Raw genomic sequence first — 20766 nt, 5'->3', positions numbered from 1 at the left:
GTGCTTCGAAATTTGGTCTTGGTGTAGACATTTTACAAGAGGATCAACCTGTTGCCTATGCATCGAGAACTCTTACCCAAACTGAGATGCAGTATGCCCAGATAAGACCTATCCAGATCAAAACAGAGCACTAACTTGTAGTCACTATCTTGAGAAAACCTATGCATTCAGCTCCAGCCAGACTGCAACGTATGATGCTGATACTGCAAACGTATAATTTCATTTGTGTCTACAAGAAAGGCAAACTTCTTTATCTTGCTGATACATTGTCCAGATCATCCAGAAACACCACTGAACAGCACGAGAATGAGAACCTTGATTCTGAAGTCATGGAAGTGAGAAATTGTTCTTCCACACATCTTGATGAGTTGAGATATCACACAGTCATGCAGCCAGTTTTACAAAAGCTTAACCAGTTTATCAATCCAGGATGTCCGTCAGAGCAACCTAGTTACCTCAGGAATTGCAACCTTATTTTCCATACAGAGATGAGATTTTGTCTGATAAAGGTATCATTATGAAAGTTCTGAAAGTAATTATTCCAAAGTCCTTGCAACAAGAGTACATTGATATCTTGCATTGTGGTCACCCAGGTACCGACTCTACCAAAAGAAGGGTGAGAGGACTAGTATTTTGCCCTTTTGTGTCACGAGACATTGAGAGACCACTTTCATCTTGTTCCATGTGTAATAGTACAAAGCCATATCAACAGAAGGGACCACTTCAACTAAACCAGACTCCAGAACTACCTTGGTCGACAGTAGCCACCAACATCTTCGAGTGGGAATGGTCAACATTATTTAATGTTGGTAGACTCTTACTCCAATTGGTTTGAGATTGAACTTCTTCCTAATCTAGCATCCAGTACTGTCATTACTAAGATGAAGCATCATTTTGCAGTGCATGGCAGTCCACACAAAGTTATTTCTGACAATGGCATGCAGTTTACAAGCCAACAGTTCAAAGGATTTGCTGAAGAATGGGACTTTCCACATGTCACGAGTAGCCCTGAGTACTCACATTCAAATGGTTTGGCAGAACATGCCATTCAAAATGCCAAACGGTGACTAGAGAAGTCAAAATGAAATGATAGTGATGTTTTCCTGAATATCTTGAATCTCAGAAATGTTCCTTGTGATAAACATCTTGGTTCACCTGCTCAGAGACTTCTGTCGAGACAAATAATAACCACATTAACAATCAGTAGTCAATTGCTGGTTCCATGTGTCAAGAACAACAGGTGAGTGAAAGCCAATCTGTTGAAAAAGCATTTAACCTAGAAGTCCTAATACGATAAAACCAGCAAACCACTCAATCCATTATGAGAAGACGTGATAAGGATGCAAATGTCCAGAGGTTAGGATTAGATTGGTGTCATGAAGAATAGCCAAGATCATACATTGTGCAATCACAAGGAACAGACTTTAGGTGGAATCGGAAACATTTTGAGACCAGTGTCCAAGTCTATGTCACAGCACGTAGCCTGTGAGAAAGACTGTTTATGTCAGAGTGAGTTGTCCAGTGTTCCAATTCTAGAGGAAGTTCCATTGAATATTCCCATTCCTGTGATGAATCCAGATGTTCCTGATATGAGTTGGTCACCAAAGACTGCCTCTGTTGCTAAATTTAGTCCAGATTGTTATGTTACAAGATTTGGTCATATCTCTAAACCATGTAGCAGATACATGGCAACTTGGACAAGAACATTGTGTTTTGTTTCTAATGTATATAGTAATGCATGTCTAGCTCTAATATTGTTTTTACAAAGGGCAATCTTTTTAAGAGGGAGGATATAGATCAATGTCTGTATATATATCTTTAAGAAGCTATCCAAGGGCTTGCACAAGTGTATAAATACTGAGTATATGCGAGCCTGACTACCATTTTGTAGTAAGCTGTTGAGATGTAAGCATGTAAGGTCTGTCTGTTAATTAGTTTGTTTATATTTTATGATGCTGCTATCCATCCTGATGTGTTTCTATGTATTAAAGCATCTAAATGAACTACCCCACCTGCTTGTCATCTATGTTAAAGATGGATGAGCAACACCTTAGATGTGCACAGGCAGTTCAGGTACTTCCCTGAGAGAACAATGCTGTTTAGAAATGCTGAACAGCTGTTTGTCTGTTATACAAGGGCTAAGAAAAGTCATCCTCTCTTCCTAAACAAACTATTGCATGATGGTTGCCCTCTGTTATTGTTTTCTGTTAATCCCACTGTGGTTCTTCCAGGCAAGTTTACATCTCCTCTTTGATAGCATATTGGAAAGGGGAGGACTCTAAAATCATTCTAGAGGCAGCAACCTGGCCCTCTGTTCATACTTTTACAAAGTACTACAAACTGAATTCCTTTTCAAGGTTCAGAGCAAGCTTTGCTATGACCTTTCTCAAGGGGCTCCTGGATCTTTATCCTTCCACTTTCCAGGTAGGGTAAGCTTTGAAAATCTACCCAAAATTCCACTGAGATAGTGGAAATGATGAACATAGCAAAATTGCTTAAGTCCTACTTAAATGTAACAGTAGATGTTTGAATTCCTGACTGCCTCAGTGACAGCACCCACCCACCATCCCGCAAACTGTGCATAGCTGAGGTGGGTTTCAATCCCTTTGATTCAGTTGTTGTTGGATTTGGTTTTTACATGGTATTGTGACTGGTTGAAAAGTTACTGTTGCCAGATGATTCTGGCTTCAGGTATTTATTTTTCCTCCTTTGTGGAAGTGAAAAAGGATGGACACTCACTTCATGAGACAGCTGTAGGCTTCCCTCTCAGGATACGTTTAGTGAATAATCTATCAGAGTTAGAGAGAAAGATGGCAGTCTGAGCTTTTGAAAACTGGTCAGTACTGGGTTCCAGTGTCAGATAACCAAAAATAGTAATGAAATGATGAGGAAGTTGAACATCTACTGTTACAGGTAAGTAGGACTTTTGCAGCTGTACTTTCTCATTACCTTTCTCCATATAAAATGTTTTATTACTGTTAGTGGTCTTGCCTAGTACACCTTTCCTCTCTCTCTCTCTCTCTCTAATTTTGTTTGCTTCGTTGCATGACAAAATATAATCCATACCATAGCTTAAACCCATATGAGATGCCTGCATCAAATGAGGTGAACTGATAAATGGAATTGCCTTTTTCATTAGCATTATATACATTTTGTACATTGTTTTAATACTACTTAATTAAAATTTACTTAATAAAATTTTCTTGTATCTGTTTTGTTTGCATTTAGGTCTCAGGAACAGAGTATTCAGTGTGCCCAACATCAGTGGTAAGTATACATTTTGTGTGTGTGTGTGTGTGTGTGTGTGTGTATGTGTGTGTGTGTGTGTGTGTGTGTGTGTGTGTGTGTGTACACACATGCAGGAGCATACACTCACTCCTCTGCCTCTGTCTGTATGTTTGTGCATTTATGTATCATTTTAAGCATTGATAAGCTCCTGGAAGTAAATCAAAGGCTGCTTAAGCTTCCATAAGCCATTGATGCTGACTTTTATTCTTTATTACAAAAAAAGTTAAAATTCTAATCATCTGAACTTTGCACATCAGTTTGCATAGGCTCATAGGTTTATATTAGGCTAACAACCACCAGGGTCTTTACAAGCCTAACAGCGCAACCCAACCCAGTTTTGTCTCAGAGTTCCTTTGACACCTATATTGTGTGGCATGTTAGTAAACAGGTAGCCAAGGGTTATGTGGGGGTGGGGGGGTATGTTAGTGGGGGATTAATTTACTTACTGTCAACCTCTGTCCATCAGAGACATGGGGGCCAGGTCAGGGGTCAGTTTGCAATTTAAGTCAAACCCAAAATCCACGCAAGTACAACAAGGTGCTCAGCTGTATAATTCCACATAAAACAAAATGCGCAAACTACCAACACTCAATCTTCAGTGAAAAATGCACCATACAAATATCAGACTTCTTTATTAATAATTTAGCATACTGGTTTCGGCTATCCAGCCTTATTCAGTGCATTACATTTACATCTGAGAGACATGTTGGCCCCTCCAGCAGACTATATTTATGTTGCAGGCAAAGTTCAGGTCCTTGGATCTAGTATTTCTGGTGCTGTTCGTCTTGCAGGAGTCCAAGAGATCCATTAGAGCCAGATCTGAGGATTGCCTAAATACTAAGCATAGCTCATCTCTCAGTAACTTGTAGGAGACTGCATACAGAGATAGGACCTTAAGGCAATCTGTGTAAGACAGGGTATTCATACCCTGGATTCTCCTGGTGAGGAAACTTTGAGATCATTCCAACTGTTGCAAGGGCCTGGTTAAGTACTTGCATTGTACTCAATGATGGGTCTGATAAGGGCTGAGTAGAATGGTACTATTACTTCCTTTGACCAGGATGCCATACCCTTGCTTATGAGTTGGGTGACATACAATAATTTTTTTACTATCTTGGCTACATGTTGGTTGAACGCTAGATTACTGTCTACTTTTCTTTCCATATCCCTAACTATTGGTTAGCTCTTAGGGATGTGTTATCAATGGAGTAATTTGCTTGGGTGGATGATTTCCCAAAGGGCACTGTAATGCTTTTGTTTGAATTGAGTTTTAATCAGTGACATTCACACAAGTTATGTGTTTGTGTTAGACCCTCTTGTAGGATGTTAGTTTCTATGATAGCTCTCAGTTTACAGTCATCTGCAAACTCAATGAGCCACAGGCCTTTGACAGTAGCCTTGACTTCTGAGAAGTAGATGCCAAACAGGGAGGGCCCATCACAGAGCCCTGGGGTTCTCTGCTGGTGACAGGTATCTTGCACACACACACACACACACACACACACACACACACACACACACACACACACACACACACACACACACACACACACACACACACACACACACACATTACCTGATTTGGATGCATTTGTGCTGTGCAGGTATATTTATATGTATGTTACCATAGAAACTTTGCCTCATTGTTTGGATAACTCTTCTCTGTAACAAAATATTGTGCATATCTCCCTGCTTTGCTGTCCATTTACTTTCCTGTAACGGGTGCAACTGCGAATGTTTTTTTTCTTCCACTTTTACTAATCTGGGTACTGCCTGTGCTTACATTGCTGAAATTGCAGCAAACTTAAGGTTAATAGTGCACACTACCAAGTTTACTTCCTCACCTACCCACTGGTTGGTTGGAACCTTCCTGAACTTCAGTCTTATCTATGGTGCTTGGACCTTTGTGTAAAAGTTAATAGTGCACACTGCCAACTCTACTGCCTCACCTACCCACTGCTTGGTTGGAACCTTCCTGAACTTCAGTCTTACCTATGGTGCTTGTACCTTTGTGTAAAAGTTAATAGGTTCATAGATTCATAGGTTCATACTAAGTTATCTGCCCTAGGGCATTTATAAGCCTAGCCAGAATGTGTTTGGGTTTCGCCACCCATTTTAAATTTATTTTGCTATGCCCTTTTTCGAGGTTAGTATACTGTGCCTCTGTCTAACAGTGACACAGAAGTGATATCCGAGGTAAACCTATGATCTCCCATCCACTCATCAAGATTCCTCTTGAAGAGAGTCAATGAGGGACTCTGCCTAACCTGGACTGGGATTTTATTCCAGAGGGAAGGGAGCCTCTGGGTTATGAATCTGTCCCTCCAGCATGTCCTATTTATTTCAGTGCTGAGGTTCAAGTCTCTCGAGTGCGTAGCTCGATGGGATTTGGATTTTCTGAGGTGCAGCATGTCCATTAATTCCGGGTTGGACATGGCTTTATACGTCAGGCACAGATCGCCTCTGAACAGGCGGTATGCCACTGAGTAGAGCTGGAGTTTCTTTAACCGGGCAGCATATGGCATCTGTTTGAGTCCTTTGATCCTCTTGGTGAGGTACTTTTGAGGTCTTTCCAGTTGCTGCAGGTGTCTGGTAAGGTACATCCCAAAAGGAGATTGCATTCAATTATGGGCCTGATGAGGGATGAGTAAAGAGGCACGATTACCTCCCCTGATCTAGATGTGAATCCCTTCATGATTAGGTGGGCTATATAAAATGTTTTTCTAACCACTTTGGCCACGTGGTTGTCAAATGAGAGATTGCTATCAACTTGGGTCCCCAGGTCTCTAATTACTTCTTCTGTACTTAATGGATTACCACCCATGTGGTAATTTGTGGGCACTTTGTTTTTGCCAAAGGGGATGACTGTACACTTTTTTGGCATTTAGCTTGAGGCCATGGCTCTGACACCATTTGTCTGTTTCTATGAGGCCCTTTTGAAGGATGCTTGTGTCGGCTGGAGAGTCGATTATGGCGCCCAGTTTGCAGTCATCTGCAAACTTGGTCAGCCACAGTCCTTCCATGTTGGCCTGTACCTCAGAGAAATATATACCGAACAAGTATACTGCCTCACCTATCCACTGCTTGGTTGGAACCTTCCTGAACTACAGTCCTACCTATGGTGCTTGTACCTTTGTGTAAAGGTATGTTCCTGCTGCCTTCAACTTACCACTGCTCAGCCCAGCCTATTACTGCTCCCATAGCTTGTAATCTGCTTGCACATCACAGTACTACTCTTTTTACTTTTACCTATTTCTGTCACCCCCACCCTATTCCTTCTTGCTCACTACCTTCATACACTACCTACAGCTCCCCTGCTGCTTGCCTCCTTGTCCATCTCTGCATTCATCTCCCAGCTTAAACCACTCTCCTCCTTAGTTTACTCCCGTGTACTAGCTAAGCTTGTTTTTCCTTTACATTCCTACCTTTATCTTTACTGTTTCTTACCTGCTTCTTAGATTGTTTCTGTCGATGTTCACTGTGTAGCTACGCTTGGGCTCACTTTACTCCCCTACCCTACCCCCATTCTCACCCACCCCAACCTTCCTTAAATTTATAACACACAGACACTCCCCTTCCCCTTCTACATTCCAGTCAGAATCCGCTTCCATCCTACAACCACTCCCACAAACATAGAACCACTCCCATCCTACAAACCCAAAAACAATCCACTTCCTCCTTTCTGACACTCCCACCAACACATACCCACTCTACACATACATAACTCTACTTCCCAGCATTCTCCCTAGTACCCTTTCCTAACTCCTGACCCTTCAAGCTTCACAATGTAGTACCTCTACATAACCATCCCACTTCCAACCCTTCTCACATTCTCAAGCTCATATCACACTAACCTCTCACTCATTTATTCATCCTATTGTCACTAGCAAACATAACTCAAATCCTACCTTCCCTTCATTTGCAGTATCACCATCTCTCTACAACATCTCCAACACTCCTTCCATAAACATATCATTCACCAGTTCCCCTCTCTCACCATCAAGCATAAACTAAAGTTCTACAACTCTCTATACTCTGCAAACTTCTCACAACACATCCACTAGCACCTTGCTGCTATCTGGAGACATTCACCTCAACCCCAGCTCACCTACCCCTTGTCCCAACAATACACTATAACCTTAACTCCCCATCCTGTCACCCACCCAATTCCCCATCCTGTCACCCACCATACCCCCTACCCTAATTGCCCTGCCAACTCTTATCCCAAACACCTGGTTATCTGCTCCCTAAACATTCAAAGCTTTGTTAACAAAAGCACAGATCTTCATGCCTGGATTGCCCATACCTCCCCCTATATTTTAATCTTATCAGAGACTGGCTAAAACCCCACATCACTAAAAATGAAATAGTATCACCTGGTTATAAATTATATCTACCATAATTACAGAATCACAAACAAAGGCAGCGGCATTGCCATTCTCTACTCTAACAATCTTAACCTCTCACCTATAACCATCCCTGTTCCCAACTTCAACCCAGCTGCACTACTTATTCTCAACTGTCACCTAAATTCCCATAAAAACTTCACCATTGTCTCCATATATATTCCTGCAGGAAATAATATTCCCACTCTTGAGCTTATCTGTCCTGGCTGTCCCACAACATACAATATGAAACAGTCATACTCGGGGATGTCAATATTGACTGGTCAAAATTAGCATCAGACTCCCTGCAACTCTGAATTAACTTTCATGGGTTCCTCCAACTTATCACATCCCCCACACTCATGCACAAAACCTTACCTACTAATCCTATCCTAGATTGGATCCTCACAAACACCCCACACCTCTACCACAGCCCTTGTACCCTACCTGACAACCTAAGTGATCATCTTCCCACCTACATCCAAAGATACTCTCCCCAATCACCCAAATCTCACTCCTACCGAGAATGTCATAAACTCACTAACTTTAATGCCAACTTATTTAACTCCACTCTAGCTAGCACACACTGGTCCTTCCTCCAGAAACTCCCTATCAGTGATGCTGTTCTTACATTTAATAACATTTTCCTAGATACTTTCAACTCCCTAGTCCCTACCAGTGAAATCAGAACTAAAACCAATTATGCCCTCTGCCTCTCCAAAGAAACCTTTGCTCTTATGCACAAAAGAGATAGTGCTTGGAAAGCATTGGCTAAAACCAAAACTATAAAGAGCTACATAACCTCACCAAAAAAAATAGTCAATAAAGACAATCTTTCCACAACTCACCCCAATTTCACCAAATAACCCACAAAATTTCTGGGCCACCCTAAACAAGATCCTTGAATGGCTGAGGGAAAACAGAAACATGGTGAATAATAAACCACCGATCGTGAACAAAACAAATACTTCACACACTTCATATGCTTCGAATGAAGCAACATCTAGTATAAGTTCTTCAGTTAAAACAGAACCGGCGAATCTGGGGACTTCTATTGAATATATACAAACAGGTGAAAAAAGAATTGAAAATATGGACTCTACCGTGTTAATTATGAATGGAGGTTATGAATTAAATGAGACAGGAGCTAAACCTAAACCAAGTAGCTCTTATGCCACAGTTACTCAGAAATTACTGTTTTTTCTCAAACAGAACTGGCAGAGGAAACATGAGTCAGGACAGAAAAAGGAAGAAGTTTGTAAGGTCCATCTTTTATCCCATCTATCTCATCTGATTTAAGTGAATTTGTTATAGACTTAAAATGTTTTGGTCGTAACATATCCTTAAAAACATTTTTGGGAATCAGAAGAATGAGTCAAACACTTTGAAAAAACTTAGCAGCTTTGTTCTCACTAACCATCCAGCAGTAGATCTGTTTATATGCATGTGTACAGATGAAGTGGAACAAATTAGACAAGGCGGACATTTACATAAACTTTATCGTAATATAAACAAAGAAGAAAAAGAAGCATTATTCGTACTACAAATAGATACTAGTATTGTTCTGAAACCTGCTGACAAGGGAGGGGCTATTGTGATTCTAGAAGCTAGTTGGTACTGAGGAAAAATGTTAAACATGCTTCAAGATGAAAGACATGAAAGAATAACTACCAGGAAATTAGATCTGTTAATTCAGAAAGTGTATCGTGACTTACAGGAAATGTTACTTGATAATACTATCAGTCAAGCACAGATAGATTTCTTCCATACACCTCACCCCACCATCCCAACCATTGGAGGACTATCCAAAATACATAAACGTTTATTTAATCCACCTTTATGACCAATTGTAGCAGGTCAAGGATGGATAACAGAGACGCTGTCTTTGTATGTAGAATCAGAACTGAAAACCCTCTTGAATAGATATAGTATAATCCTGTGTGCTACAGATGATTTTCTACACAAATTTCAAAAGACCATGAGCACAATAGCGAATAGGTGTAATTTATGGCTGGTAATCATGGACGTAAACAACTTATTCACTTCTATTCCCAATGACTATGGGATAGAAGCTATTAGAACAGTAGTAAGATGTGAAATATCAGACCATAAGGCATATCAACTATGTGTGCTACTTGGCCTGATCCTTGGAATAAATATGTTTGCTTATGGAGAAAATTTATACTGGCAGAAATGGGGGGTAGCCATGGGCACCCCCTGTGCGAACAGTTACTCCAATTTGGTCCTAAATGAATGGGAGACTCAGTATATTCTTGTGGAAGAGAATCCATGGAGAAAGAACATCTTATATTATGGACGCTTTGTAGACGACCTGTTTTTAGTATGGCAGGGTAATGAAGACGGATTGAAGGCATTACAAGAATACATGAACTGTGGTACCAATTTTTTGGTTTTCACAGGGCAATGGTCCCAGACTCATATTGAGTTTCTTGATGTCAGCATTACCCTAACAAAAAATGGTATAATAGAAACAAACATGTTCAGTAAAGATACATAGAGAAATCATTCTCTGTAAAAACACCATGCATCCATGACACATCACTAAAAACATCATGCATAACAAAATCACTCATATTTCTAGATTATGCACACAGGATGAGGATTTTGAAAATAGAAAGTAACAAGTTATGCCAATATTTACAACAAAGAGGATACTCAAGGAAATATTTATATGTATCCAAAGAAGGTAAAAGGGATTTAAGGAGAGGTAAAGGCATTCCTTATTATAAGAATTGCTGAACCAGCAACAAAGAAAATAAGTCAGTTATGGAAAATGAGATCAGATTAATGCTTACTTATATAAAAGACAACCAAGATATTATCAATATAATCAAGAGATATTGACCCCATTCTGACACAAGACCCTAATTTACGTGCAATTGTAGGAGATAACCCACATTTTACCTATAAAAACAAAAAAAATTTGAAGAGGTTATTATGTGGGAAAGATGGTTATTCAAGACCAAAGAAATAAGTCAATAAAGGGACTATGCCCTGTGGCAAATGCATAGCTTGCCCCTACATTGACCATGGTACAGAGTTTGCACATCCCATCACAGGATATGTTCATCATATCCCTGGCACAGCCTCTTGTACCATTTCACATGTTGTATACTTCACATGTTGTATACTTAGCTACCTGTAAACTCTGTTCTGCTTTCTATGTCGGCAAAACCAACCAGATGTTCAAATAGAGGATTCAAAGACATCTACGAGATATATGGGACTTAGATAAACACAATGCATTAGCAACATGTGAAAAATAATGCCACATACTCCTTTCTGTTTAAAGCACTAGAAGTTAATTATGATACACAAAAGAAAGGAGACATTGTTAACAAAACTGAAAAAAGCAGAAACAAAGTGGATCATTAATTTACGAACAGACCGATCATCAGGTCTTAATCTTGTAGTCCCACTAAGACCTATCTTAAAGGCTAGAAGACCGAAGATAGGCTTAGAGAAATGTGCTCATTTAGACAAGATGTAATATTGTAACTTATACTCTGTGTATCTCACCTAACTGCCGCCTTTATCGTGGCTCCATAACCGCTGCATTGCTATACCAGGAAACCAGTAAAATGCTTCTACTTGTTTGAATTGGGTTGAGACACAGTAGTTATTCCTCTGTTTACTACTGACTCACTCAACCAGCTTTTCAGATCGGATCTAGTCAATAGTTGCCTTCAGGTAATGCCTTAGTGCCTCAAACGTCCTAACGACTAGCATTTTGAGTGCATGCCCATAGTCGGCAGATTGCTACTCTAGCTTCTCCGCACTACCTTACCTTTTTAAATTGTATAGCACACTAGATTGGAGAATATTGATCTAACTAAAGGTATCTGTCCTATCACACCTGTAGAGATAAAAGAGAACAATTCAGAATTGACTGCACTGTCATACTAAATTATAACTTTGATATTGTGTGTACTGCTGTATCGGCGCTACTCGTGCTGGTGTAGCCGTTAGTCATTAAATGCATTTGCCCCTTAGTATCGCTGCCAGATTCCTTTTGTGACCCCCTGAGCTTACAGCAATGGTAGCGTGTTTGCTACCTCTGTAGTGAAGCTGTTTATCCTTATTTATAAGCATAGATTTCTCAGAGGGACATCCATAATAGCTTTTAATGTCTTTATATAATTATAAATTATATATGTGATATCGCACGCACTGTACTAAAATATATCTAATTTACCCGGATGCTTTAGAGTTAGATTTCCCAGATACCATGTGACTACAGTTAGCTAGTCGCAGCTGGGATGTCTGTGTAGCTCACAGTATCGGAACCTGGTTCAGGTTCCGGCTCTATAAACTAATTAGGAGGTAAAATACTAACCGCTACCCTCAGCTGAAGCCTTACTGCTACCCTGGGACCTGGAATAGTAGCAGTGTGACTAATAATTCTAGCTTCATTAATTACACTATGCTGTATTAGAGCAAAACTGTTTTTCATCACTGTTCACCTAAATCTACTTAAATGAGTTGTTTATTCTGCTGAAAGATGTTCCTTTAATTATGTCTACAATGCTCTAATTGTATTGGAGTCACTGTTAGTTAAAATTATATGGTTCTAGCTAATATTTACACTTTACATTGTTTTATTCAATAGCTAAGTATAGTCGCTGTGTCTTAGTTGAGTTATTTTGCAATTAGATGACTGCTCTGTGCTTTTGACCTAGACATTATTGTTTTTTTTTATAATCCTGTTGCTGATGTTTATTATTTGAACAAACATTTTTGACCTATTGTCAGGATAGGTGTTGTCTATTCCTGGTGATGATGATTTATATTTGCCTAGTTAATTAGTACTGTGATATCTGTACTGCTAATGAAACGTCTCTATTGCTTTACCTAGTGTTAATTTTAACATTCTCCTCACTCCATTTTTATTTCTCTCCAGCTGTTCAAACCTTTTATACTCACTTTTTCCACTCCCAGCTGTGCCCTATTTGGACTACCTAAACCTGCCTGGGTATTTCCTCACCAGGGTAATCTAAACGCCCTTGGACTAAAAGCCACAGTAACTAATATTGTATGTCACAAAGTAATTTTGATTTTCTTTTACCTACTTTATGTATATTCTAATCCACTACACCTCCTAGGTGTACTAGATAAACTGCCAGATCTGCCAGCAGCCCTACCCCCCTCCTGTTTTACTACTGTTGTACTCCACTGTCCATCTCTACGATACTGCAGCCCCCTACCTTTATTGTAATAACCCTCCCTTCTCCATTACTTTTCTTTTCCATTTTTATCCAACTGCTGCAATCTCTTCACAGGGTTATTACAGACTTTGGCCACTAGATGGCAGTCTTTACCCACCTCTAATCTCACTCTCATTTCTCTTCCTATCTCTTACTTTAAACCTTTTATGCTTGTTCACTCTTCTCCTTTACTATCTTCTTTTATAATCCTTTTAAACCTTGTACACATCTCCTCCCATAGTCCTTATAAACCCTTTACCTAGCCCTCCTTCTCCACCTTCACTACTCCTAGGCTAACCCTTACTCTCCCAGTTTTCCCTCTCTTTTAACTCTCCCTTCCTCAAACTCACAACTTCTGCCTTTTTACTTACTGCCTCCTGTTCTTACCTACTACCTTACTGATTGTTTTTTTTTTCCTCAATCCTTTCACCTTCCTTGGGTTTGCCCCGCTCTGTTCGTCCTGCGGGCTCACTCCACTCCCCTACCCTACCCCCAAATTCCACCCACCCCCGGTGGTCCTAGACTTATACCTCACTGAACACTCCCCCTTTTTTTCTCTACCTATCACATACCTCCTCATCACCAGGCCACTTCCCTATCTCTTTCTTTCCCACTTAGTTCAAATTACTTCTCCCTTTAACCACTCCATTACCTATCCTAAACTACTTCCCATATCTACTTCCTATTCAACCTCCAGTAATTTCCTTCACTTTTCTTTTTCTATACCCTGCTTAATCTCTTGAAACATCCTCATCTGTTTTTCTACCTCACTTACACACACAAGCTACTCTCATCTGATATCTACTCACTACCATGTCCCCAACACACAAAACCATTTTCACATACATCCTACTCTTAACTACCACAATAGCCTCTCTGACTATACCTTATTTGTTGACCTTCTTTGAAAATCTTACTCTACCTGAACAAAACCATCATTTCCAACAAACTTTACCCTCTTCTTTTATCTACACCCTCAACCACAGTAACATAACCTGTACCTCTAACTATATACTACCAAAATATCACAGATCAACCCATGTGACTTACTTCACCATCAAAAAGAATTTTAATAATTCCCTCAAGACCTTTAAATTCCTACACTATCCCCAGTGTTACCTTCTCCTAGATGGGGATATTCATCCAAACCCTGGCCCCAATACTAACAATAGGAATAACCTTGATAATGTAACTTTACCTAAACCTTCTACATTAGCTAAAGCACCTAACTCCCTCCTGATTGCACACCTTAATATTAGAAGTATTAACAATAAAATTCCCCACATGCATGCACTCATGGACTTGCACTCATTTTATATTCTATGTCTTACAGAAACCTGGCTAAAACCTTCTACTCAAGACCAGGAAATTACCCCTCCAGGCTATAACATCTTTAGATGTGACCGCAAAACCAAAAAAGGCGGGGGTATAGCCATTATCTATAAATCTAATCTCCAAGTATCTCTCCTTAATGAGCTTCTATCACTAGACACCAAATCTGAAATACTGTCTACCAAACTCCAAATCAGCAATACCAAATCTATCAACTTAATTTGCTTGTATCTTCCCCCTGGTAACAATACTAATACTCTTGAAAACTTACTTAATTTCCTCTCTACCTAACTACCCCAGGAAACCATTGTACTGGGTGACTTCAACATTGACTGGTTAACCTGTAGTTCTCAGAAACCTACTAACCACATCAATCTCTACGGATTCTCTCAAGTAATAACCACTCCTACTAGAATCCACAAACCTAACAGGAAAGAATCTACTCTTGACTGGATCCTTATTAATAACCACCCTAGCAATTATACTCCAGGAACCCTTCCCGACAATATTAATGACCATATGCTTACTTACATTATTAGACAAAAATTTCATATCCCAACTACTCATAAACTCAAAACTTCACGCTCAAAGAAATTCTTTAATCCTGATAGTTTCCTGAACTAATTGCAAGCATGTGACTGGTCACCACTGACTCATCTTGAAATTGATGAGGCTGTGACCTACTTCAACACTAACTTTATTCAAATCCTAGACTACCATGCACCTTATCACTCTACTAGAATAAGATCCAAATCTGCTCCATGGCTAACAAAACAAACTAAGCAGAAGATGCTCCTCAGAAACAAAATATGGGCTAAATGGAGAGCTACCAAATGTTCATCTGATCACCTCCTCTTTAAACAGTTAAGAAATGCCACCAAGAAGGATACTCTTAGAGACAAAAAAGACTTCTACCTTCACCTCCAACAAACCAGTCAACAAACACCACAAAAGTTTTGGTCAGGGATAAACAAACTTCTTCAGCCAGGACACTCAACTACTCCTGCCCCATTAGGTTTCAACCATAATAATTTCAACCAGATCCCTGATGCCTTTAATAAATACTTTACTGAAGCCATTCAAACCCTAGCCAATTCTTTACCTCCATCTACTGCTTCCCCAGCAAATACCTCCACGACGTTGTCTCCTACCTTTCGTATACAACCTATTCCTACATCTCTTATTTATAAACTGCTTAGAAAACTGAAACCTTGCACCCCATCTGTGGACCGACTCCCATCCAAATACCTACAAATTGCCGCAAAAGCTATACACTACCCCATATCTATAGTTATTAACAGAACTATCTCTGAAGGCAAAATTCCTACCATATGGAAAGTATCTCACATCATCCATCTACATAAAGGTGCATCTTCTATTGAGCTTTCGAACTTTCTCCCCATTGCCTTACTCTCCCCATTAGCTAAGATAATGGAAAAATGTATCCACAAACAACTACTTAACCACCTACTACAAAATAACCTACTAGTCAACTGCCAACATGGCTTCAGACCATTCCATAGCACAACGACTGCCCTTTTATCCTTCACTGACTCTATAAATAAAAATCGTAACAATAACTCCTTTTCCTCTGCACTATTTATTGACCTGTCAAAAGCCTTTGATATGGTTAACCATAACTTACTTCTAGACAAACTAAAGTACCATTCTCTTGATCCACAAGCATTACAATGGTTTAGGTACTATCTTCAAAACAGACAGCAAGCAGTACTTTGGGATAACAATCTGTCTTCATTACTCCCAGTAAATATTGAAGTCCCTCAAGGCTCTATCTTAGGTCCCTTTTTTTTTCCTTATTAATTAATGACCTCCACATGACCATACCTCAAGCCACCTGCATTCAATATGCAGATGACTCAACCTTAATCTGTACTGCTAAGAACATAGCCTCCCTTCAGTCCCTCACCCAAACTGTGTTCCAAAATGTTGAAAACTGGTTTACGAAACATTGCCTCCTCCTTAATCCCAAAAAAAAAAAACTACTGCTTTTTACTCCAGCTCAAAAATCATCCACACCATTCTTCTCTATAACCTCTAACAATGCTACTAACATAACCCCAGATACTACCACCCGCCTACTAGGTGTTACAATTGACAATCGTCTTAACTATGATGACCATATTAACGCCACCATAAAATCTGTTAACAAAAAACTTGGTACTCTCTATAGAATCAAACCCTTCCTTACCCCCACAGCCAGGAAAACTATTGCCCAGACCCACCTCATTTCTATCCTTTTCTACGCCTCTGCTATATATACTAACCTATCAAAAAACAACATCTCCAAACTTTCTACCTGTTATAATAACATAGCTAGATTCATTACATGTACTCCCTTTAAAACTCACCACTGTCTTAACCTCAAACAACTAAGATGGCTAGAATTGCAGAACCACATACTCTGTCATCAGTTACTTATCACTCAAAAGATCCTATACCACCCCAATAATACCCCTATCCTCACTAATCTGATTTCACCTTATAAAAATCTAGCTACACTACGTTCTGCTAATAAACTCCTGGTCTCCTCGATTAAATCTAACAACAAAGCTGGTGACTCACTTTTCTCAAACACTACAGGTAAAAACTGGAATCAGCTCCCTCCTGAACTATCTAACCTAGCTTTTACTTCTCTGTTCAAAAAAACATATTAAAGAACATCTTAAAACTCAGTGGCTTTGCCCCTGTGCTAAACCAGACTGAAATCTATTTCCCCTCCTACTCATACCCTTTCCCTACCCTTCTAACTTAGGCCTCTAACCTAGGCCTCCTAATCTTGTTTCTTTTTTTCATAGTAAGAGGATAAATCATAAAGTCTTTACTCTGTTGTGCTCATACCCACTTTATGTTTAATACACCTGTCTTGTTCTACTTAATTTAATTTTTAGCATAATGTCTATATTCTATAATTACATCACTATATTTTTGCTTTTAACCAATGCTACCACTGTACTATTTTTTTTTACATGTCTTTGTTATATTATTGTTATATATTGTTAACTTGTTTTACTGTTCATGCTTGGAGCTTTTCTCCCCATGCCTCTACTGAAAATGGACATATATCCAGTTAGACTAGCCCGGTCAACAAATGTAAAATAAATAAAATAAATAAAAATAAATAAATATATAAGCTTTACCAGAGACCTGAACAAAACAATTAGTATACCTTTAAGAAAGCAAGATCCTCTTTAAGGTCATTAACTTGTTAGGCAGAGTATAAATGTAACTGAGGCCCTAATTTCTTTTACGATCTGATGAAGACAAATCGAAAGCGCTTATTGTGTATAAAAGGGACACTGAACTCTATTTTATTTTCTACCAGTTTAATAAAAGATTTTAACTGTGGTGGTGGCGACAGATTTCATATTTTGCTAAACAAGATCCTTCACCCTGGCAACTCATCCACCCCTCCCTATTCCCAAACAATACCCCACTGAAAACTGCCACCCTCCTCAACAATTACTTCATTAATAACATCCAAAAACTTACACACACAAATCATAACTCTAATCCTTTTCCAACCTCCCCTACTCCAACAAACAACATGCCCTTCTCCCTGAGACCCATCTCCACACCCTATATTAAATCAGTTTACTATCAAAATTTCGAACAGTACTTCGTTGACTGTACTATCGTCGAACACGGAAGTTCAAAAATGGTAATATCGAAGTAAAAAAAACAATCTAGGAACGGGTTTTAACATGGGTCGAGGTAGGTGTTCAGTATTATTCCAAACTATAAACATTTCCCCTACCTCGACCCGTGTTAAAACCCGTTCCTAGATTGTTTTTTTTTTACATCGATATTACCGTTTTCGAACTTCCATGTTCGAAGATAGTACAGTCGACGGAGTACAGTTCGAAATTTTGATAGTAAACCACTAAATCACTCCTGCCTACGTTTAAACCCTGTTCACCCTCTGCAGATCACCTACCACCTGTCTTTCTTAAACTTGCTGCTGAATCCATAGCCTACCCTGTATCCCTGCTCATAAATAGATCCATTCAAAAAGCCACCATCTCTGACATTTGGAAAGCCTTTTAAACCATCCTACTGCATAAAGCCGATAATTCCACTGACTATACTTTCTCCCCTATCAAAAATACTTGAAAAGTGCATTCATACTCAACTACTTAATTTTCTCCTTCAGGAAAACCTACCAACTCACACTCAGCATGGCTTCAGACCAAACCACAGTACTTCTACTGCACTGTTAGCTTTTACCCAAGCAGTAGCTGAGGCCAGAGACAACAACAAACTTGCATCCTGTCTTTTCCTTGACCTCTGCAAAGCCTTTGACACTGTTTCCCACTTCTTACTCCTCTCTGAACTCAATGATCAAAATCTCTCTGCTACTTTTCTTACTTGGTTTACCAGCTACCTTTCCAATAGGCAGCAATCTGTCAGATGACTCACTTCCTACTCCTCCTTTTTACCCATAAAATGTGGTGTCCCCCAAGGATCCATCCTAGGGCCCCTTCTGTTCAATAGCTTCATAAATGACCTTCATACATCCTGTAAAGAATAATTCCTCATTCAATATGCAGACAATTCTATGCTCATCTCCATCTCTGACAACATATCTGACCTCCACACATGCACACACACACCCAAGACTCCTTTCTGTCCATAGAAACATGGCTCACCAAAAATCAGCTCATCTTAAATCCAAACAAAAACTATTACTATTCCTTCCTCAACCTCTGTCTCACCATAAAATTTCCTTTGTCATCACATCTCTTGATAAGACCACCATCCAAGCCGAACCCCACACAAAGCTCCTAGGCACAATTATCGATGATGAGCTTAAATTTAACCTGCATATTCAGCAAACTATTAAAAAAATACCAAAACCTAGGTCTAGTATACAGAAATAAAAAATTTCTTAACTCAGATGCTAGAATCTGCATATCTCGGTCTCTCCTCCTTCCCTCCCTTCTCTATGCAGCCCCTATTCTCACCTCCGTTCACTCCACATATTTATCTAAACTCCAACAAACTTACCAGAAAGTAGCCAGATTTGCCACTGACATGTCACACAACTCACACTACTGCCTGGCACTCAACTCACTTAAATGGCTAGAATTCATCCAACAACCCCAAATGTCTCAATTTCAAATCATACACTGTGTTCTATACAAACCTATGTCCTGTCTCTCTCTCTCATCCCTGGTATCCTATTACACCCCAAACCACACTCTCCGTACATCAAATCAACAACTCTTTGACATATATAAACCCAATAAATATTTTGGAAAACTACTTTACAAATTCAGTGTAGCCCAAGACTGGAATAAACTCCCCTCACATATAAGAACCATCCACCACCCTAAGCACTTCAAAAAAGAGCTTAGACTACATTTACTTAACATAAAGTCTTGCCCCTGTCATGACCCTAGCTAACCCTCTACACCTTTTCATCCTCCCAAGCCAGTAATAAACTCCTTTTAGCGAGGAGATTATGTGACATAGAAGTATGGGGTATGTTTTTGTTATTATTTACCTGCTTGCATATTAAAAAAACACATTGCTGACATTACAACAATTGTCTTATTATGCTTTATATTTTATCTTATTCTCATTTTTCTGTACATATGAGACCTGCTAATTGTATTTGTACTTCATTTGAACTGTTAACTATGTCATCATTTTCTTTGTATCTGTAAAATCTCGGGAGCTTTTCTCCTCGAGTCTCCACTGAAAATGAGCCTCTGGCTTAGTTGGACTAACCCAGTTAACAATGTCAAATAAATAAATAAAATAAATTGTACTACCTCGGGGACTGAGGAAGTATCTTTTTTATCCACTGATATATAAACTTGCCCCAAATACTTTGAGTATGAATTTGAGCTCATTGACATTTGGTCACATTTGATAAAGTCAATCACTAACTACATCACTGCCAAGTATAGATCCTCTTTGGTGTAATTTGCAGACCACAGTAGGTACCTTGACAAGCAGGATTACACATCTGTTAATCCCATCCTTCAGCTGCAAGTCTTACACAGTTAACAATAAACAGTAAATATACCCAGTGTTTCCTAGATTGTATTATCATCTCCCTAGAGCAATTTGTCCAATTTTACATGAGAGGGATACGGAGACCTGACCTTGTTTTTATAAATGTCATTGTTTCCTGTACACCAAAGCTTGCTAGACCAAATCTATCAAACTGTCACTTTTTTCTTTCATGACTAGCTCATAATTGCTGCCAAATTCAACTGTATTTTGGAACTACTCCACAGTCAACCTTATTACTTTTCCCTCCCCTATATCCCTCTATTCCTTTTATTCTTCCCTTCCTCACATTCCCCACTCCTTGCATCCAATTTACATGTATCTTATATTCCGCATCTTCCTCCTTTATGCATTCTAATATCCTTTAAGTTTCCTCTAATCCTTTTAAATACTACTCGTTATATGTGGTCTATTTCAGTATTCTACTGTACTGTAATATATGTTTTTAATAGTTCAGTATCTAAATGCTACTGAGTAACACTATCCTTTTTTCTTTC

The 20766-nt window shown here is 39.2% G+C and overlaps 1 protein-coding gene across 2 annotated transcripts in view; it reads left to right on the top strand.

Moving 5' to 3' along the window:
* Positions 1–20766, top strand: part of MLPH (melanophilin) — an 872816-nt gene that overhangs the window by 431861 nt on the left and 420189 nt on the right. For both annotated transcript variants that reach the window (XM_044060732.1, XM_044060731.1), the window contains exon 5: positions 3229–3267. In XM_044060732.1, coding sequence (XP_043916667.1) covers positions 3229–3267 — 39 coding nt within the window. The remainder of the gene's footprint in view (positions 1–3228; positions 3268–20766) is intronic.

This window comes from Protopterus annectens, chromosome 2.part0 (assembly GCF_019279795.1).
Source record: "Protopterus annectens isolate FY-2018-M chromosome 2.part0, PAN1.0, whole genome shotgun sequence".
Taxonomy (NCBI): domain Eukaryota; kingdom Metazoa; phylum Chordata; order Ceratodontiformes; family Protopteridae; genus Protopterus; species Protopterus annectens.
This window is presented reverse-complemented; position numbering and strand designations above follow the sequence as displayed.